The following is a 22,504-nucleotide window of genomic DNA, read 5'->3' as shown; positions in this document are numbered from 1 at the left end:
ATTTGTACAAAAGAAACAACAAACTACACTAAGGGCCACATAGCTCTTGATAAAAATATATAAATGATTCCTGCTTTAGCAAACCAATGGGTTTTGGATACACTGCAATTTTGGCTAATGAAATTTAAAAACCTACCACATATGCTTAACCTCACATATATATCAAGGGGAGGTTTGGGGACCAAAATTATGGATTTTGATACCACCCACAGATAAGTCGAGGGTAAAACGTAAGGACATGTAACAAAGAATGTAATGCATGCAGCAAAGGAAAATAATGCCAAAGAATTTACAAAATCCCAGCAGGCATAACTGTGCTCACACTAAAGGCTGGATGGGATGAGAGAGTAGATGGGGGTCAGTCAGTGCTTCCAGGACAGATTATATTCTTGCCTTTCACCAGATGATGGTTCCTTTTTTTAAATAAAAGTTAAAGTACAGTACTTATATTGGCCCATTTCTAGGCTTATACATGAGTATATATAGTATACCTATTATCACACAAAATTCTATAAAAAATATACCTAAGTATGGGACCCTTTTATAAATAAACTAGCCGTTAATGATTTGTTATGTTCTCTGTTTTTGTTGTTTGCTTTTTTTCCTTTCTCTGTTCAAAAACATTATTGGATAAACTGAACTCAGTTTTGTTTTCCTGATAAGGACCATGAGCATAAAATTCATTCTGCATTCACATGCATTTGTAAATCTTTTTTTGAAACATTGGATAATGACCATGTCCAAACTTAAACCAAAATTAATTCAATATCAGTTGAGGAGAAAAACCTTGAAAGCAAATGCCTTAAAGGTAGATTGAAATGATGACTTCTGATTCTATAGTTCTAATGTAGCAGCTGTTTTTTGTGCATTCTTTCCCCACCAACCAGGCTGTGAACAAACTGGCTGAAGTAATGAATCGCAAGAATCCAATCCAACGAGGGGCTGATACTGATGTCAGAAGAAAAGAAAAAGAGAATAGGAAACTGCATATGGAACTCAAATCCGAACGTGAAAAGTTAACTCAAATGATGATCAAATATCAGAGGGAGATCAATGAAATGCAAGCTGTAAGTACCTAAATCTAAATATATAAGGGACTTTCAAACTGCTGCATAGCTTAGTGAGGCTGGATGTGTGTGAAGACACCCACATACTATTTCTGATTCTCCCACAATCTGTGGTCCTTTGAATATTTGAAACTACCTTGCCATCCCTAAAGCCATTACAATGGTTTCTCCCCAATTAGATGCCCTTGAGATTTTGAACTACAACTTGCATCAGTCCCTGCCAGCATTTAGATTCGGCCCAAGCCATCTGTATGAACCAATAGGGGGAAAGGCTGCACTACAATGATTCAGTTGCCATCCTCCCATTGTTCTCTTTAGAATTAATGCAGTCCAACTGTACTGAAATAGAAGCTCCTTTATAATCCCCCCTTCTTTCTAGTATTTGTTGTTGTTGTGCACCTTCAAGTCATTAATGACTTATGACAAACCTAAGATGAATCTATCATGGAGTTTTCTGGGGCTGAGAGTGTGAATCACCCAGCGTCACCAAGCAGGAAGTCAGACCCCAATCTCCAGAATCCTAGTTCTACACTCAACCACTGTCATACTGGCTCTCCTACATTTTAGTAGTTGAAGTTAAAAAAACCAGGCTAGGAAAGTCCTGCAGACAAGGAAGGCTTTATAATGTGGTAAACATCTGTTAATAAGCAAGGTCTGAGTATGTTTTCTCTCTTTCCTTTTACAGCAAATAGCCGAAGAAAGCCAGATAAGAATTGAACTGCAGATGGCTCTCGACAGCAAAGATAGTGACATTGAGCAGCTTCGCTCTCAGCTTCAATCAGTACACATTAGTTTAGACAGCACTAGTATAGGCTGTGGCCCAGGGGAGGCAGAGGCTGATGATGGATTTCCTGGTAAGATTAATCCTTTATTAGCCTTCTATTTTGGTAAAGAAATAAAAATGTTTAAATGGATTGCTTTGAAGCATTGGACGTTACAGAGAAGTATATAACCTCTCTTGCCAACATTTTCACCTTTTAACAAAAAAAACCCTATCTTTTAAAATGTGAAAAATTATAGTATTTCCTCATGTTTTCTCTTAAGACATGTTTTATTATTCTGTAACTAAAGAAACTAGTGTAGTAATTTTCAAAGCTACTTTTCATTAATTCTTTCTGGATTTCCCCCCTTCGTGCTGGGCACTCAGTTCGTATCACTCAGTCCCATACTTCGGAGTCCATGTCTTTTACCTATGAACGCTCTTCTACTTCTGTCAGTATTGCTACTAAGCCTTCTAGTTCTCGAGTGTTTCTCAGCTCTGATTCTGACTCAGAGGAAGAACCGTTGTCTTCTGCACAAGTCCCTTCAGAAACTGACAATCCAGGTGACATTCATGAAAACAGTGTAGTGATGAAATGCTCTTGCTTTTGAAGGTTATTCCTCTAATTTTGCATTACTAACATGGAAAGCAGTAGTGTGTTGCATGAGGAAAGGATAACTGCTGTTATCTGCAGCAGCAACTGATAGTAATCCTTGTATTGGGCATTGTGAATGCCATTACAGGGAAACACATGCCACACACTTTCCCCCTAATCAGCCATTAATTTACCCATCCAGAGCCATTGATAGCAAACTTAAGACACTAACCTTTAATTGACTTAATCATCTGAAATATTTCCTGATTATTCAGTGGCAGAAAGTTTTAATTAGGGGAGGAGTTTGAGCAGTATGCTTTGGAATTAGGACTATTGTTTGCAAAATTGTGCATTAAACCACTGTTTCATCAGTGTCATCAGATTTTAAAAGCCTACACTGAGATGCTGATGACTGTCAAAACTGTTTAAATGTAGTCAGTTAAAAGCCAGTCAATGAATCCACTTAATCTTAACTATACTGAGCATGGCCTGGGACTCTTCTGTAGGAAATTAGCAGAGAAATTAGAAGTTGTACATTCAAAATGGCTGTGCAGGCAGCAAATTAAAGGTATTGCAAAATTAACAGGCTGGCTCCACTTCAGAACTCACTTTCTTGAGTTTCCAGTTGTTATAATTTCATCTAGCTATGCAAATCTGTAAGCTCATTACACATTTTCATTGGCAGCTCTCCTCATCATACAGTGAATTTGATGTCCCTGCGTAAGGGGAAATCGGCATATGCTTGCGCCCCATTAGAAACAATAGGGCACGTACATGTGGCGCCACGGGCACAGGCACCTTTCCTTCTACTGTTGTGCGGCTTTTGTGGAAGCTGAAAGCCGCCCGCATATAGTGTGCTCGCATATGGCCTGGGCGCACTGTATTTGCTATTGTCTAGACATTGTTTCTCTTATCAGTGTACATTTTAATTGTGTGGTTTGTTAGAAGAGAATCACCCAACATAGAAAATATTTGAATGGTCTGTGAAACAGATCATTAGAGACTGTGGAGAATTTACTTTAGACACTGGTCAGGCGCCTGTGGCTATCTAGAAGGTGGACTCCAACTCTCAAGAGCTCCAGGCAGCATGGCCAGTGAGCAGAGAAACAGTGGCCCCATAGTATCCACTGGGGTTTGGTTCCACGAACCCCCGTGGATACCAAAATCAGTGGATGCTCATGTCCCATTAAATACAATGGCATAGTAAAATGGTATTCCTCATATAAAATGGCAAAATCAAGTTTTGTTTTTTGAAATTTATATTCTTTTGAATAGTTTCAAACCATGTATAGTTGAATCTATGGATAAATTATCAGTGGATATCAAGAGCTGACTGTAATAGCAAATAATGTACACCAACATTTGAAGGGGCACAGGTTTTCCATCCCTCTTTTAAACAGACCTTTTGCTTCTATAGGATGAGAGGGGAATGCCTACAAAAATAAAACTGGGAAGGCAGACCTAAATAGTATTCATGTTTGTGGAACTGGAGTAGAATTTTTGGAATGCTTAGAATAATTAACTAACCAATGTTTTTGGTGAAAAGCTTGGACTGAAATTGTTCTGCGGCAAAGTAAAGTGACTGGGATGGCTTTTCTCAATGGAGACTCCCCTTCAGCTTTGCCATACATGATTCTGTATCTGTCATGATATCATTCCTTAATTAATGAACTATAACCGGAGTATTTGCAAAATGTAGCATATGCTTTCCCTATATGCCCACCTCCGAAAATTTAAAGCCCATCATTTGTTGAATTGATGGAGAGCTAGTTGGAAAACCAACAATTAAGAAACTGCAGGGTTCTCTTAATTGTGGAGTATCTGTGCATGCATACATATTTGTCCTGGGTTTCAGTCAGCATTAGCAACGCTACCTTAGAATATAAATGTGATTTTTATTTGTGAAACTGCTAACAAAAAGTGTTATCAAAACAAAAACAAAGCTCAGCAAAATATGGCCTGTATTTCTAATTTATGATGGACCAAGGCATGGCTAGGTCATGGCCAGGAGATGGCCCTGTATTGCGGAATTTGGGGCAGCAGTTACCCACATTTTTTTCAAAACCCAGCGTATTTTAATTTTAAAAGCAGGGGACACACACAGTTTTAAAGAAAAATCACCTTAAGCGATCCCCAAAAGTTGCACCACTTTTTTTATGGAACTGAAGAAGTAAAATAAGAAAGCCATTAATAGACCTCAGTTAATACTCCTTATTCATCTTTATTAAAACAGCCAATTGTAAATTTGCTGCAAATGTTGATGAAATAGTGGCAGTGAATTCTAGAAAAGCTCTGCTAAAAACCAAGATACTCAGTCCTAGCTCCATACTTAAAGGGAATCTCTAGGTCCTCCCAGCGAAAGTCTATGATCAACATCTGACAGAAGTTGATCATAGAATCATACTGGAAGACCTATAAATGCCTAGAGAAGTGCTTTCTGTAGGAATCTCTAGGTCTTTCAGTGTGACTCTACGGTCAACCTCTGGCAGAGTCACATTGGAGGACTTAGAGATTACTAAAGAGAACATACTAATCTGCAAAAGTCAAAGCTGCAAACGTGAAGGGCTAACTGTATTATTGCAGCTGTGCAGTAATTAGATTTCATTACTACAAGTATGTGTTCATTAATCTAAAAGTATAGCAGCAGGAGAACTTTGATGTGTATGCAACTGATGTTTTTTGCAAAATAAAATGGAATGAATCATAGCAATAATAAAAGCTTTATATATGTATCTGCTATCAGACACAAAATCTTTACTAATAGGAATGTGTAGTGGTCTTGTCTTATAACTAGAACGTTGTTTGTTTTGCCTATGTAATTTCAGCTGTATATGATGCAGTATTAACTTGTAGAAGAATTTCAGATGAGCATGCCTTTTAGAAAAAACATTTTTCTCAGCTTGGCATGCTTTCATGAAAATAAAATGCCTAAATAATAACATTTCTTTAAACATTTGTTCGTTTTAATACTCTCCAGAGTCAAGATTAGAGGGTTGGCTATCGTTGCCTGCCAGAAACAACACAAAGAAATTTGGATGGGTGAGAAAGGTAAGAAATGTAATGTTTTAAAGATGTTACTTTGGTATGCAGAACCTTCTGTCATTTTATGCTGAAACAAGCCCAGAGCATTAATTACTGCTTGTGATTTGTTGCTGCTTTTCAGGATTGAGGCTGGCTACATGTTACATTTAATATACATGAGCTCTTGAGAATTCTTAATTCAGAAGAACTGAGAATAGTACTTCTCAAGCAATGGTGCATTTACCACAAATGGGACCCAGTCAACTTGCGTTATTTATTGTTTATTGTTTATTTATTCCATTTATAACCTACCGGTATGATTCTCCCACCGAGGAACCCAAGGCAGTTTACAAAATTAAAAATAGAAGTTGATTAAAATGTACATTCCAAAGGTTTTGTTTTAAAAAAATTCACAATTAAACAACAATACTGTTAAATACAGATACCTAAACATAGCTTATATACACTGACAATATAATTTTAAAAAAGGTGAAACAGTAGTCAGAGCAATAAACATCTCAACAATACAGTACTGTTACAATTTTTTTGTTCTTTGTGTTTTACAGTTACCATAGCACTAGAATTTATTGTTAAAATATATTACAGTTTTCCACTACCAGTGGAATTACTATTTTGGGTTATTTGTGTGTGTGTGTTTACTCACAACAATACTGCAGCAATTTTTTTTATGTCTTTAAACCTTACTATAAATGATAAATATAATATCACAAGGCCAGTAAATATAGAAATGCTCTTCCTGGAAAAAGTGGACCATTTGTTTCTATCATGGTGGGATTCCAGTTTTTAAAAATGACATTGGTGGAACTTGAGATAGAAAAGATAGGGAACCATTGTGCAAGGGGAGATATTTGTTTGTAGATACAGGCAAAGGTCATATAAAGGTTATGTATTTTGCAAGAGAGTAGTTAAATTTTCACATTTTGAATATTCAACTTCAAGATACCCAACCGAAAGCCAAAAATCGCAGAAAGAGCACATTTGCAGGTGCGTAAGGTTCCCCACCATGTAGGTTTTTTTTTTTTTAAAATAGTCCATATTTTGACACTTCCCACTTCATAACTCTTTGATAATGTGTGCTTTTTGTTTACTCCTTATGTTGTTAACATCACTTACTTGTTTTGTCAGTTGTAACATAAATTGTGAATCAATATATGCCATTGTAAGAAAAAATTTAACTAGTACTCAGATAGGTTCAAATAATAATTTATGTAGATCCAGGTTTTATGATATATCTTTACATTGTAAAAATATTGCCTTGGAAGAGAGAGAGTTTGTAGAATTCAAAATGAAAAATTGTGACCCATATTTGTTTCTTTTTCTCAACAGTATGTGGTTGTTAGCAGCAAGAAGGTCCTATTCTACCATAGTGAGCAAGATAAAGAACAATCAAATCCTTACATGGTCTTAGACATTGAGTATGTGTTTACTAGAAAACTTTATTCATTTTATTAATTTGCTTTAGATAATATATTAGTGTAATACACTTAGCTAGCGTGGTGTTTTGAGCAGTGGACTGCAACTCTGGAGACCAGGGCCCAATTGGAAACCCACTGGTGATCTTGGGCACGTTACACATTCTTAGCCCCAGAAAACTCTGTGATAGGTTTGTGTTAAGGTTGCCATAAGTTGGAGGCACATAACAACAACAACAACAACAATGAATTTTACATTAAAATTCTCAGAGACTTTGGGAAAAAATATTTTGAATTAAGAGAAAATACATTATTTAAATTATATCAATTAATGATGTATGGAAACTGGCAAATTATAATTTATTATAGAGTATATACAGTAGAGTCTTGGTTAACTGACCTTCGGTTATCCGATGTTCTGGATTATCCGATGTCCCATGCTTCTTTGTGAGCGCACCACCTGCGAGGCGCACTCACAAAGAAGCATGGGACATCGGATTGGGGACAACAGTCCCTCCCCTCCCCTCGCCATCTCCCCTCCTCCCTACCTCCGTTTTCCTTCCTTCACCCCTTCCCTCCCTCATTCTCTTCTTATCTTCCCTGCTTGGGCCAGGCCTCTCCTCCGCTGCCGCCGAGTCCTCTTCATCCCTGCCTCCCTTTCCTTTCCCTCAAAGGGCTTCAAAGAGCCCTTTGGGGAAAAGGGAAGATCCACCGCCGCAGAGGAAGCAGGAGGGAGGGAAGAAGGAGGGAGGGAGGAGGGGAGGGGAGGGACTTTTGTCCCCAATGGCAGCATGGGTGCATGCGTGCTGTCGTTGGGGACAAAATGAGCCTCCGGATTATCTGACATTTTCGGGTATCTGACAATTAGTCGGCCCCGTTTATGTCTTACAATCGAGACTCTACTGTATTAATATGGTAGGGCTTGTTTACCCAAGTTCCTTAAGCCATAGTAGACATAAGAAAGTTGGGTGCAGGATCACATCCTCCAGCCCCTCCCTTTTCTCTTTGTTTTCCAGTCATTGGTTTTGAGTGGGATTAAGTTTTATATTAACACTCCCCTTAAACTATATTTTAAAAAAAGCTCCCCAAAATTAGTTGTTACTAGTGTGATGCAAAAGCTGGTGAGTGTGTCTGTGGTGAATTATGTATGGTTTTCATTCCAAATTAGAAACACTTGAGTGGGGGATGTGCCAAATAGTTAGTGTTTCTGAGCATTCTGTGAGCAACACATGTAAATAACACAAGGCAGACATATTGGGTCTAAACCTGGTTGCTAGTGCCAACCAAGTAGACACATTTAATTCTCTGAAAATTACATGAGATTTGAGTTAAACAAATTCCCACTGATTCAGTGGATCTACTCTAGCTGTGACTGCCAGTTAAATTTAGCCCATAATTGCCAGAAGCATTGATGATCCATGTAGCTGTTAGAAATTTGTATGGAGGTTACTGCATCCTTGAGCCATGTTCATTGAAAAAAGGATAGTAATTGAAAAAGAGATGGTTAAATAAAATCCTTTACTTGAGACACCTTTACCTGTCTCTGGAGATAAGCAACCCAAGGGAGGAAAGGTAACAGATGTCTCTTCAGATGCTTTCACCTGCAACTTCCAGCATCCTCCGCCATCATAGCAGTTGGCTAGTAATTATGGGAGGTATTACCCAAAAACATCTGGATACTATCAGGTTGGTGAGGCTGATCTATTTTTAATATTGATTCTTTACTCATTGTTGGGTCCAATCAAGATAATAGCATTCATTTTATAGCCATTTCTTGTTATTTGTGTTGAATTACTTGCTGTTTGTCTAAAGAATACATAGAAAATGAGTGATGCAAATATTATTGAAGTAATATTTGTCAGTTTCAAAAATACACTCATTGTAGAATCTTCTTTAGTAAAGTTTAAAACAATAGGTTAGTGGTACATAAGTAAATGATAATGTTTCCATAAACACTAGTAATTTAGAATTATATTCTTTAATATTCACATCTTACATTTTTATTATTTTTCTGCATTCACGCTATTATAGCAAAGTATTCCATGTTCGACCTGTCACGCAAACAGATGTATACAGAGCAGATTCCAAGGATATTCCCAGGATTTTCCAGGTATTGTTAGCAAAAAAATTAGGCTGGGTGGGAGAGGAAGATGGAGTATTCCATCATCTTTAATGATTACTTCTTAATGAAAAATAAACTTGATTTACTGCTTTAGCAACACAATATGCATTATTTATACTTTAGCATGTAAAGTTATGGCCTTCAGCATGTTTATGAAATTTATAGAGCAAGCCTATCCCCAGTGCCATAAAGTTTATTTCAACAGAAATACAGTGTTCCATGAGCAAGTAGCTGCTCATAGTATTGAAGTATCATCTTCTCCCCATGTCTCTCCTCCCCCAACCTGCTTCAGAGAGCAACTTAGCTACAAAGAGCACATTTTGATGATAAATATGGATCTACAGTGGTAGGAGAAAGTTTTTTCTTCCTCTCTGCACCATTTTTTCCATTTGAATTTAAAAATAAAAGTCATTAGAGAGAAAAAAATGAGTAGGTAAGGGAAAATGTTTTCACTGCATTTTTCCAGTTCTTTTCTAGGCCTTTACATGTCCATTATGTAGTGGAAGACATATTTCCCTGTTCTTTAACCTCCCTGTTCCCAAAGACTTTGCATAAAGCATTCAAGATTTACATCAATCTGTGTACATCAAATAAGTTTACTGGGAGTTGCAAGTATTCTTTATATTACTAAGCAGTTTGAATCAGCCTTTCATGGGGCAGAACAGACGGGAATGAAGAGGTGGCTTGAAACCACCCCGCCCAAGATGCCTTGAGGCTAAAGCAGGCACATAACGCGGCCCCAATCCACTGAGAAGCTGGCCCAAACGAGAAGATCTGCTCCAATTTGGTCTGGGTTTAAGATGCCCTGCTGCAGTTCCATGGCATCTAAACACTATGCCCCCTAGACACCTTGAAGCTGCCACTGTTTGATTGACTGGGTGGCTTCAAGACATCTTGGGGCCATATGATCTTTAAATGCCACAACCCCAAACTGCTGGGAAACCAGCTTTTAGAGCCGGTCTGTGCCGGCCCATCATCGATCAGCAGTAGTCTCATTCTCCTCTGGATTTGAGGAGAGGCGAAAAATAAATAAAAAATATTATTTTTGTTTTGTTTCTGAGGCTCTTTTGTTAGCATGAACATTGGGTGTGTAGAACCTACATACTTTTGGAAGTGGGAGTAAGTCCATGAGTGTGTTTTATCCCACCTCTCTTTATCTCACTGACATCTCCATGAACTGGAAACAGATATCCAAGACACAGAGGCCTGAATTAAACAGGAAATCATGGTACAACATACTAATTAGTTCTAACTCAATTAAATAAGAAAATAGATTATAAAAGACTTCTACTACTAGATGAAATCTGGAAGTTGATTTTTAGACATATGGTGGGATCCTGGTATCTGCGTACTTTCCATCTGCGGATTTAAGCATCTGCGGATGGCACGCATACGTTGTCCCCAGTAACAGACAGTGTGTGCATGGAGCCACACCACCATTAGGGACAGCATCCGTTGTCCCCAGTTGCAGCACAGCTGCATGCACATGTTGCCATTGGGGACAGCGGAGGAAATCACGTTGTCCCTAATGGCTGTGCGGCTGTGTGCATGCACTGCCATTGGGGACAATGGGACCTGAGGCCCTGTGGATTTTAGTCTCCACAGGGTGCTGGTGGTTTGGAACGGATTCCCCGCAGATACTGAGGTCCCACTGTATCTGAAAGTGATGTTACTGCATAGCTTTGAAAGAAGTCCACAGTATAATTAGTTGGCTGCAATGCACAGCAATTTTCAATGAATAAAACTGATTTTTTAAAAAAACATTTGGCTCCTTGAAAAAGATTGCTCATGTATCAAGAATTACTGGCATGTTCTCTCTGTGTATGATCCAGATTCTATACGATAACGAAGGAGAAAGCAAGAAGGAGCAGGAATTTCCAGTGGAATCAGCAGGAGAGAAATCAAACTATATTTGCCACAAGGGACATGAATTCATACCTACACTATATCACTTTCCTACCAACTGTGAGGCCTGTATGAAGCCCTTATGGCACATGTTCAAACCTCCTCCTGCACTGGAGTGCCGTCGTTGCCACATCAAATGCCATAAAGATCACATGGATAAAAAAGAAGAGATCATAGCGCCTTGCAAAGGTATCTAGCAGATAACTTTGGTTGATTGGTTGGAACAGTCAGATGAATCTCCCACATCCTGTGAAGTCCAGTAGTGATTGGTTTGTTAGAGCAAGTGTGCTATGTTTGTATATAAAATTAGATCCATACAGTGTCTTTCTAAGTCATTGTAAAAACATGCAGTATTCAGAATATGAGTAGATGCTAGCATGATTTTTTTTATTAGTTGTTTCAAATTTTATGTCTTTTTTACCCTGTCAGACTGCCCTCCCCACCCTAAACATCCCTTGTAGATGAATTTGGGGGGTTGTGGTGTATGTCGTCTACACTTATATAATCTGTCTTGTCATTTGACTGCTCTTTGGCTGGATTTTGTTTTATGCTAGCAAGATAAAAACGTTTTCAAATTTATGCTTTCTGGGAGGGTTAAGCACATGTTTAAACCAGTGACTCTTTAAAATTGACCAGCTTTGACAGGACGTACGTGTCTGTGATAGGACATAAAGAACCTGGTTATTATTTTTTCATCCAAGTACAGTGAGTTTGATTTCTGTATCTGCATTCTAAGTTGCTGGTTTTTAATATGTTTCAGTGAATTATGATATATCAACTGCAAAGAATCTACTGCTGTTAGCCAGTTCTACAGAGGATCAACAGAAGTGGGTGAGCCGCCTGGGGAAAAGGATTCCCAAGAAACCTCCAGCACCAGACCCATTTGCACGCTCTTCACCAAGAACTTCCATGAAGGTACAGCCAAACCAGTCTATCAGACGGCCAAGCAAACAGCTTCCTCCAAATAAAAAGGAAGGCTTCCCTCCAAGGTAAAATTATACACACACACACACACACACAATACTGCAATGTTTTATAAGAAAATGTTATTATGGCCAGTAGAAATTGCTAATACTTTCTAAATTTCACTTAAAGACTTGTAGATATTGGTCTAAGGGCCTTTCAAGTGTAGCACCCAGCATGACAGCATTTTATTGCTGCTACTGGTAAAATAGCTATCTTTCCCAGGAGACCTTCTAATCTGTTTTGTGAATGTTTGGGGCAAAGGGAGAAATGGCCAGTACATACTGTAGGAGTCGGCTTAGGAAGTCCAAGGCTAAAGTCCAAGTTAAACCCACTTAGCAAAGCAGTAAAATGATTATTTTTGGCTTTGCATTAGTGAAAGCATTGAAGCAGTGGAATCCTTTGTTTTAATGATGTCAATTAGCAGCATGTCCTGTGATGTCTTCCATTTAAAGTAAGGTTACCTGAGCTTGAAGGAGACTTCTTCAGAGTCTCAAGAAATCAAATGAGAGCTATATTTAAAATCTATCTGATTTACTGTATCAGAATAGACATTCAAGATCAGGCAAGTTGCTGTACAGCATTCTTTTTTGCCTGAATCGTAGGGAGGGCTGGGAAGAAGCCACCTTGAGAGTTTTCTGCTGTTACGGGAACAAAAGCTACCATATTTTCCGGCGTATGAAATGACTTTTTACCCCTGTCTTATACGCCGGGTTGTGTTTGGCGGCCTCCACAGAGACAGCCAAATGGCATAGCCACGTCTCCGGGGGGGGGGGGGGGGTCATTGCGGGCTCTCGCCGCCATTGCTGGTTTCGGGGGCTAGATGCCGGAAAAGGTGACGGAGAAGCGGCTCCAGAGCCGGTCCGGCGGGAGAGGGATGGTCGGGCCGAGGGAAAGAGCTGGCCCCTTATGCCTTGCCGCTGCCACCACCCAGGATAATCCGCTCCAGTGGCTTCTTCTGTGACGTCTAGTGCCCTTTGGGGACGGACCGCGGGAGGCTGTACTACCACTTGCGACACCCGCCTTCCAGACCTCCACAGAGGCCCCCTCAAACTGGTGCGTGTGGGCACCAGACCCCCTTAATTCAGCCTATAGTAGGTCAGGGTGCTGCCTGCACACGACTTGGAGGTCATCTTATATGCCGGAAAATACGGTAACTATTATATAAGGTAACAGAGTTTTGTATATAGAATTTGTAAAATGCTTTCCTGTTTTCTTGTATCAGAATATGGTGGTCATGGTGGCTATTTTGTTTGTATCCTTTCTGTACATTCAGATGAGGACAGCTAATGAGGATTAGCCTAGCTATATATTCTATATTATATTCTATATATTCTAGCTATATAGTCTATATTATATTATATACACTAATATTCTATAATATAGATTATTTTTCAGTTGTGAATATTTTTTGTTTGCTGAATTTTTTTTAATATGCTTCTTGGTGGTGCCATTTTTCTTCACTTGAGAAAGTGACAGCCATGTAACATTGTACATTTGCTGAGATGTACACCCCAAAAACATGTATAATTTATAGGTCAAAATAGCAATCCTCTGTTGGACTTGAAAGTCTACTGACGACTTCAGCAATTTTCTTAGAGTTTTCTTTAAGTCTCCCGCTCCTGTTGAGTGAGCCCCCACATTTTACATCAGGTGCCAGCTGCAAATTAACTTCAAGAGTATGTCTACTAAATGGTATTCTAGTTCCACTGGGAAATTTTGGAGACCTAAATACTGATTTCTGGATCAGAATTTGTTTTACATGTGATGAATCTTTGGAATGAATACAGTACATACCATATTTTGATTGTTACTATTTTGTGACAGATGTATTTTATTTTATTCTTTTATAGTTCTGGGCCTGTCCTTCGAATTATTCTTCACTGAGTTGTGTTTTTTCCCCCTATACTGTGTTGTTTATTTAATATTTCAACAGTAAGTAATAGGGACCTGTGACTGAAGCACGTTAACTGTGAGAATTAACCATGAGAACATGGCGATGAGGCCTAAATGACAATACTTGTTGAATGATAGTGGTATAATAATTAGCTCATTACCTGGGAGTGTAGATAATAAATTGATATTAAAAAATATACACTTTTAAAAGATTTAAATATAGTGATATTGCACTGTCTTACAGTGCTGTTAACCAACATTACGGATGTTTTTTTAACTGAAGAACAAAAGCAATATTGTCATTTAATGACAAATCAGTTCTGAGTATGACCCAAATGGCATGAAAGGTCATTTCTGTGCATTTCGTGCTTTTTTCTGTTTGGCATTTGTTGCATACAAAATAACAGCAGATGTATGAGTAAAATATTGAAAGTGTATTGAATTTTTTTTTAAAAAAAACAACAAAATGTACAAGACAGAGTCTAATCCAATTAGAGAAAGTTAGTTGCACTTCTAAATTTCATTGAGAGCAGTGGAGCACACAACATTCATGCAATGTATTTAATTGTAGCCATGGCCTAAATACCCTAAAGGCACCGGACCCCATTTGATCTGGAATGCTAACTACTTAGCCCTGCTTAATACTTGGATGGGAGACTGTCCATGAAATACCAAGTGCTGTAGGCTATATTTCAGCAGAAGGAACTGGCCAAAACCATCTGTGAGGATTCCTTGCCTAAGAAAACCCTATGAGATTCCTAATTGACAGATGGCTTGAAGGTGCACACATGCACACACACACACACACACACACACACACACACACACACACTTAACTGTGACCACTTGGTTCTTTATCCTGACCCATAATCTTTATTGAATCAAGCCGTCAATGTTTTGCCTGCAGAATGTTTTTACTTATTACAAATCTTACTTTTCTATCCACAAGTGAAGTATAGTTGGCCCTCGTATCGTCAGACTTGCCATCTGCTGATTCAAGCATCCAAGGGGGCAAGCCCGCATTCTCCCCAGTGGTAGCCTGTGTGCATGGCCATGCCATCATTAGGGACTGTTAGTGTTGGTGGCGCATGCGTTGCCATTAAGTTCCGTTGTCCCCAGTGGTGGCATGACTGTGTGCATGTGCCTCCACAGAACAACAGAGGCTGTTCTTAATAGTGGTGCAGCCGTGTGCATGTGCCACCATTGAGGACAATGCAACTTAAGTATTGGCGGATTTTGGTATCTGCAGGGGTGTGTGTTCCGTAACGGATCCCTGTCGTATACCAAGGGCTGACTGTACTCAGAGGTAGTGTGGAAAATGAAAAAAGATTCTAAAAACAATTAAACAAAAATGTGTATACTCAAACACAATCGCTGAACACTTAAAATGATAACTGATATAGGTGCTCAGCAAGTAGTAAGAAAAAAACAAACGGGAAAAAAACCCCTACAGCCAGTCATAGAACTTGAGTGGATGAGGTCTTTCGATCTGGGGAAGAGTACAAAGATTTCCTAATATTTTACTAATAAGTACTTGTTTTTAAAAGGTGTTTAATTTAGGAATAAGTAAATTAATTTTACAAGTATTCATTGCAGTCAGTAGGGATTGCAACAGTCATATAGATCCGCCCCCTGCCTTGCGGAAATACACAACTCCAAAAGAAAGTCATTCAACTTATTTAAACCCCTCCAAAGAAGGAGATGTCCACCATCATTGAAGTGCCTTACTCACATGTATAGTTTAACCTTTCAGATAAGTTTTGGATCCATGAAAAATTGGCTCTTTGATTGATTTAACAGGTCATTCATTTCAGGAAGCTTGCACAGGTTGAGTATCACTTATCCAGAATTCCAAAATATTCCAAAATCCCAAATTAACTTCATGAGTGACTGAGATAGTGACACCTTTACTTTTCTGTTGGTCCAGGGTACATAAACTTTGTTTCATTCCCAAAATTATTTTAAAATATTGTGTATAAAAATATCTTCAGGCAATGTGTAGGATGTGTATACAAAACATAAATGAATTTCATGTTTAGACTCTGGTGCCATCTTATGGATATCTCATTAAGTATTCCAAAATCCAAAAAAACCAAAACAAAATCCAAGACATTTCTGGTCCCAAGCATTTTGGATAAGGGAATATTAGCCTGTAGTACAAAAAGCCTTGACTTAGACAGTTGAGGTTTCTGAAGAACTGCCTTCTCTATTTGAAACATTTCTTCTGAGGTGACCTATGTTGAGATGTATATGATGTTATTTTTTGGGTACCATCTCATCAGGAGGGATGGCGTTGATGAAGCCAGTCCTAGGATGTCAACAGTGCACACACTGAAAGGCCCTCTCCTAAACTCTCAGTGCATTGCAGAAAATTTAGGGAAGGTCTCTTAACTTCTTGAACTATGGAGGAAGTACAAGTTGCACTGTGCAGCCTGTACTTCGTAGTCTCTGCCTGATCTGCAACCCGCATAATTTGAATACTGCTGCCTGTTGTCTGGTTCATACAGAGAACTTTGGGAGGGGGTACTCCGTCTTATGTTACTGAACAAGCAAAAGCCATGAGAGTTGCTGCATTATATGTATGCCAGAAGACTGAGGGAGGAATGATGTTGGAGGGGAAAGAGAACTTGAGGCTCACTCGTAGACTACTAAGTGATCATTTAGCACTAAATCGTATCTGAGCCTGTCTGTATTGTTCTTCAAAATTATAATAATAATATTTATTGTACAGAAATGTATTTGTTTCATTTCATATTTATTGAGTGTTAACTGGCGGCCATATTTTTTGCTAAATTATTAGATTTTGTTTTACAAAGGGAGACTCACGTACAAATAATTTTTGTATGAGCTTCAACATTTAAACTATTTTTCCAAGACACACAGGAAGATAAGTTTTTTCTTTGTGGTCTCTGTGAGTTCACAGATGACCACTCGAAGCACTACAACTACAGGTATTCAACCTGTCCTTATTTGAACTGAAACTATTGTTTATAGGTGAGAGTTGGACAGAACAATACTGTTAGATCTTTGTCTGCAGGCAGATAGCTGAGTTACTATTTTCTAGCACAACCCCTTGAACTTCCAGGGAATATACTAGTTTTCCCCACCACACCACCCTCAATTTCAGACTTGAGAAGCTTCTAACACAGTGTGTGTGTGGAGCTAAGGAGCAGGGAAGAAGAAGCTCAGCATCACATCTACTGATTCTAAAGTCTCTTATCTGTATGGTAGGAAGCTTTCCATCAATAAATTGGAATGCTTTTTTTACTGTTTTTTTTTTTTTAATTCTAATAGCCAGGGATAGGAAATCATAGGATCTATACACTATGGATTCTTGGTCACAGCCAACGTGTCAAAATAATGATGCATGAGGACAAAAATGTGTGTTGCTATAATTGTCATATTACGAAGCATTTTAAGTGGACTGTGGCTCACAAACTTTAAAACCTCATTTTACAGATTGATTGATATGGCATGTAAAGACTGGGATTGGTCATTTGATGATATTGATTTTGATATTGATTTTAATATTGATGATGCTGGGAACGATAACGATCTTGATGATAGCGATGATGATAACGTGTTTGTTCTGAAGAGGTAAATGGTATCTAGAGGAGAATGGATTGGCTTTCTTAAAATGAAGCATGCTGCTTGGATTTTTCTCATTAGATGAAAAGTGTGAATTTAAAATTCCCTTGAAGTTAACTTCATGAGTTAAAGCAATATCCAAAACCATATGATGATGCATGTTACCCGACTCCTGAAGTATCTTGAAATTACAATTCTAAAAATCCATGTCTACCAGTTTGTCGTGTATTGTTAATTTTCTGTGTATCTTATTTTTAATCAAATCAAATTATATATTTATTCCATTTTTTATGTTACTCAGGCTCAGGTCTGGGCACCAACATATATGTTTTGAATTGTTGTGCAACTTTTCATTTTTGGTAGTGACTTGCACATGGTGTTTTTGCAGGTAGTTCTGCAACATCTATGTATGCCTTGGCTTTCCTTGCATTGGTGTGCCTTTTCATTTTTCTAACAATTCATGTGTGATGTAAGCTGCATTACAAAGACATTGAATTACAAATGTTAGCAACTGTTTTTATTTCACTAGATGTATGCCTATAGCAGGTAGCAAGTACATTTGTGTACTGCATATCACTGTACTTAAGCACAGTACAAGTTTACAAAGTGTAAGCTAATTGCCCCCAGCAAGCTGGATACACATTTTAGCAACCTCAGAAGGATGCCAGGCTGAGTCAAGCTTGAGCCCTTGGCAGGTATTGAACTCGCAACCTTGCAGTTTGTGAATAAGTGGCTGCAGTACAGGCATTTAACCACTGCGCCGCTAGGCCTTTTTATCACTTGAGAGTGGAGGGGGGGAGGATGGAGAGTTCCAGTCTTCCCCCTTCTCCTATACCCCATCTTTAAGATTAGCCACTGCCTCAGAAGAGGGCCATGTTTTCTGATTCTCCAAATAGAACAAGTCACACTTTACAGGTATGAATATGAAAATGATTAAATGTGAAAGGGAAAGAGAAAGAGAGAGATTCTTCTTCACTTTCTCATCAGTTGTGTTCAGCTTGCAGTGACAGAAAGAGATGGAATATGTATTCTTTCCCAGTAAGATCTTAATGGGGGTGTCATCTCCTCCCACTATATTCCCCTTTAGAAAGGGAATAGTGTCATCCCATGGAACGTGGGCGTTACACAGTGAAAGCTTACAGGACAGCTTAATCTCAGTTGCAACAGTTATTGTATAATTCCTTGTAATAACAAAGTGGGTGGCTCTGCACTAATCTGTTCAGAAGAAAAAGACGTAATAGAACAAAACAAGGAGCCTTCTCCCTAACTGCAGAAGGACCAAGAGATGCAGAAGTCCGAGTTTTTAAACACAGACTTTCTGAAGTAGGAGAAAGAGAGGGAAACATTCTGCTTGGTATCCATTAAACTAAGGGCCTGTATGCACGTGTCAAAAGGTCCATGCTCACCCTGGCCTTGTGTTGTCCTATACAGATGATACAAGCCATTAGCCTGGATTGGCCTGTCCAGATGCTAAGCTAGCAATTGGACTGATCCTGACTCAAAGGGGCCTTAGTGTGGGTCAAACAGTGTTGCTCTACGGCGACAGCCAGCATATTCCATACCTGCCTCTGCTGTTGCATATTCACTAAAAAATACCCGTTACGGCCCATGATGTCAAATGGGGCACCTGATCATGTGGGTGTAGTCAGGCACCCCATTTCTACCCTTATGAGCTGCAACACGGGTCTTTTGTTAAAGACACATCTGCAGCGGCAGATGCAGGGTGCCAGGCATTAGTGGGTTCATGGTGCAGTGGCGGGGGCTTGGCCCATGTTATCCTGCCCATCTGCTTGGGGCCGAAATAGAAGTAAATGGATTGCCATTTGTTTAAAGTCAGAAGGAGGGGACTTTGAAATATTTCAAGTAGGTGTGCAAAGCAGGTAAAGGATCCCCCTGCTTTGCTAGCCTCTTCCATGTTGGGTGGAAGATGGAGTAATTTCCTCATGCTGCTTCTGGCTTGGCGTTTGTTTTAGGGCCTGCAAGTGGAACTAATTTCATCAGAAATAATTCTGTTGCTTTGAAATAAATTTGATTGCATTTACTGACCAAATATTTTTCTTTTTCCCCCCCAGCTAACTGCCTTCTGTGAATGCAGATACTGTTGATGGCAATTTTCTTCCTGTTGAAATAAGACTGAAACATCATATCCCAAATTTTTATGAAAAATATATATATATGTTCCTGAAAGACAGTTATATATAAATATATATATCAGAAGTTTACAGGGAGGTGTGTGTTTTTTTGCTGCAATACAGCTTACTAATAATTCCTGTGTGTGTTTTCATAATGTAATCTGGCTGGCTGGCTGATCAAAATTAGGAGTGGTGGGTGATAGTGCAAGGATATGCTTAAACTCTTCCACAAAATCTACCTTGGAATGACTCACACTACATTTCACGAAAGGAAGCAAAGGCATGAAGAATCTATCCCTGATCTGTTTTTTTTTTTTTTTTTGGGGGGGGGGTATTATTATTTTTTAAAAAGAGAAATTACACCAGCAAATTTGCCAGAAGAAAGAGGATGGGATTTGGGGTTTAGGGTGGCGGGAGGGAAGGGGGTCTGTCACACTGATGAAGACTGCATCTTAAAAAAGTGACCATTATACTGTGTGTGAATGTGTTTTGGTGTGTAAATATGTATATTGTACTGTAATGCTGCAAGAGGGTTTTAAAAAAAACTTTCCACTTTATTTTTATACATATTATTCATATACCATGAACTGCAGTTGCAACTATGCACTTGTATAAAGCCATACTGTTGAAGTTTATATCATTCTTACCTGTATAGCTGCATGTCTGTGCTCAGCAGCAAACTATAATGAGATGCTCCAAGTATATACTCACTTCAGTTACTACTTAATGGGCAGTCCTGTTTTACCAGTTTTGAATGCCTTAAATTAATTTTGCTCCCTTAAAGTCTATGCCCATTCTAGATATTTAAGAGAGAGAAAGTGGATGCAGTTTACCAGCTCTTAGAATGCAATTTTGCTTTGTGGCAGAACAATATAGTGCACTATGTTTACATATAATAGTTTATATCAATGTCAGTTTGTTCTGAATGTATATCTAATGGGTTTGGAAGGGGAGGGAGGGTCAGCTGAGTATTGATTTCAGAAACAACAAACTAGTAGTATTAGAACCTAATATATAGCTTTCGTGCATAGACATAATTTTCCATCCAGCCCTTTGTACAAACTTCAATATTAGTTGTTGACTTATATTACCCTTACTAAGTGCTATGAAACTTCATTCTGCCTTTCTTTTTTTTGCATACTATCCTCGGTGTTTTTTATTTCTGAAGAAGGAAAAAACAAACCTATAACTATTTTTACATTTTCATCGCACAATATTGAAGGACTGTTACAAACCCTTAATGAATGGGACATACTATAGATGTATTTTAAACTTTTTGAATCCTGTTCTCTTGGCACATGGCTTTAAGAATAGGAAGAGAATTTCAGTTGTGTGTGAGAACAGATAGGAGGAAAAGGCCTTGGAGGCACTTAATTTGATTATTTTTTATTTCTAATTTTGTATAAAATATAATTTATGTGAGCTCATTCATGCCATGTCCATAATTTATCCCAGAAAAATGCATGTTTTATACAACTACAATATGCTATAATGTTAAACATGATGGCAGTAAAAAAGAAAAAAAGAATTATTGTACCCTCCTCCTTGGTCTCTTTTTTTTTCTCCCTATGTATACATATATTTGCATATATAGATATATGTTGCGTGACGGTGTGCTAATGGAAAACAAATCTAGCATTTTAGTGAAGAGCATGAGACATTTCACTAGGGTGTTTTCTTTAGTAATAGGAACAAGGTTTGGAAGGCGGACCAGGAATTGTTTGACATCACAACTGTGAACTTTGGACTTGCAGTTCCTAGTATCTCATATAGTAGTTCACCAAACAGGACTCCTGTGCAATTCCTCTTTGTTTCCAGAAAGCTTGTGGAGAAGTTAAAGTTGATCTTGCTTTACACTGGGATATCCTCTTATTAAACCCCTTTGAAATGAATCAGAATTCACTGCAGCAAGTCATGTGTGACAGATGTTACCAGCGGACCAGAGCTTATATGCACCGCTCCCATCAATACACTGTGATTTATCCACTATGTATTCAATTATAATTATTTATATACACTTGGTCTCAAAAAGGTTATGTGACCCATACCTTTAAAAAAATTTCAGTTATCTTGAAAGCCCATGATGAAGCAAAAGAGTATTTATCACAGCAAGAATCCAGCATATTTTAAGAAATGCATATTTGGCATACAAAGCTTATTGTTTAAACATGTATACAATAAAAAAAATGTTTCCTTTCACTGAAGGCATACATATTTTATATAATTGTAATTTGTGGGAAGATCTGGATTGGAAGAAATATATATATATTTTTAAATAAACTATTTCAGTAAGATAAAATAATTTTTGACGTTGGCAAGTTGATTTTTTATAAAAGCATGCAAATAAAACAAAACTGTCATTTTAGCATTCAGAATTTTAAAAGGTAGCTCTCATATTATGAAGAAATGTGTATTTTTAATTCTTGGAATATTACCTAGTAGTGTTTTACATTATATATTTTGAGTCATGAAGTGCCAGATGTTGATCTTTGTTTGCAGATTATTATTGTAAGCATTACTGCACCTCCTCTCTAGAGAAGGATATAAATTTCATACTCAGTAAAATTATTAAAGATCATCAACATGTGAAATACTGATATTGCATGAACCTCATCCAGGGGTGGGAGATTATGTGGCCCTCCAGTTGTTGCATTACAACTCCCAGCATTCCACACCATTGAAAAGGAATGCTGGGACTTGCGGTTTAACTACAGCCGGAGGGCTGATTCCCATCTGTGTTTGAATCTGTTAGAAAAATAACAATACACACAGAGAATGAAGGGTGACCTCTCAGGTCTGATCAGCATGAAAAAGGCAAGAAGTGGACCATAAAGCTGAGCCATCAAGTTAAAAATGGATGCATTAGACTTTGATCAGGTACAACTTGATTTGGAATAAATCCCACTATAGGCTGACATTGTACGTTTTTAACAAGCATTCACATAGAGATTAGTCTTGTTTGCATGGAATGTTCATTGCCAGCATTTTGCACCTATCTTACTTATGTTTAGATACCCTCTAA

At 38.3% G+C, this 22,504-nt stretch overlaps 1 protein-coding gene across 4 annotated transcripts in view; it reads left to right on the top strand.

The window, feature by feature from the left end:
- Positions 1-21,784, top strand: part of LOC149305188 (rho-associated protein kinase 2) — a 104,059-nt gene extending 82,275 nt beyond the window's left edge. For 2 of the 4 annotated variants that reach the window (XM_089477895.1, XM_089477897.1), the window contains exons 26-35: positions 888-1,067; positions 1,753-1,921; positions 2,215-2,391; positions 5,400-5,470; positions 6,791-6,879; positions 8,908-8,986; positions 10,831-11,092; positions 11,664-11,892; positions 17,222-17,359; positions 19,423-21,784. In XM_089477895.1, coding sequence (XP_089334021.1) covers positions 888-1,067; positions 1,753-1,921; positions 2,215-2,391; positions 5,400-5,470; positions 6,791-6,879; positions 8,908-8,986; positions 10,831-11,092; positions 11,664-11,892; positions 17,222-17,359; positions 19,423-19,426 — 1,398 coding nt within the window. In that variant the 3' untranslated portion in view covers positions 19,427-21,784. The remainder of the gene's footprint in view (positions 1-887; positions 1,068-1,752; positions 1,922-2,214; positions 2,392-5,399; positions 5,471-6,790; positions 6,880-8,907; positions 8,987-10,830; positions 11,093-11,663; positions 11,893-17,221; positions 17,360-19,422) is intronic. The other 2 variants (XM_089477898.1, XM_089477896.1) reach the window with 2 other exon arrangements.
- The last annotated feature ends 720 nt before the right edge of the window (positions 21,785-22,504 follow it).

Source organism: Sceloporus occidentalis, unplaced genomic scaffold (assembly GCF_023333645.1).
Source record: "Sceloporus occidentalis isolate IW3139 unplaced genomic scaffold, rSceOcc1.0.p SCAF_12, whole genome shotgun sequence".
Classification (NCBI taxonomy): Eukaryota; Metazoa; Chordata; class Lepidosauria; order Squamata; family Phrynosomatidae; genus Sceloporus; species Sceloporus occidentalis.
The sequence above is the reverse complement of the archived record's forward strand: the minus strand, read 5'-3'. Positions and strand labels throughout refer to the sequence as shown.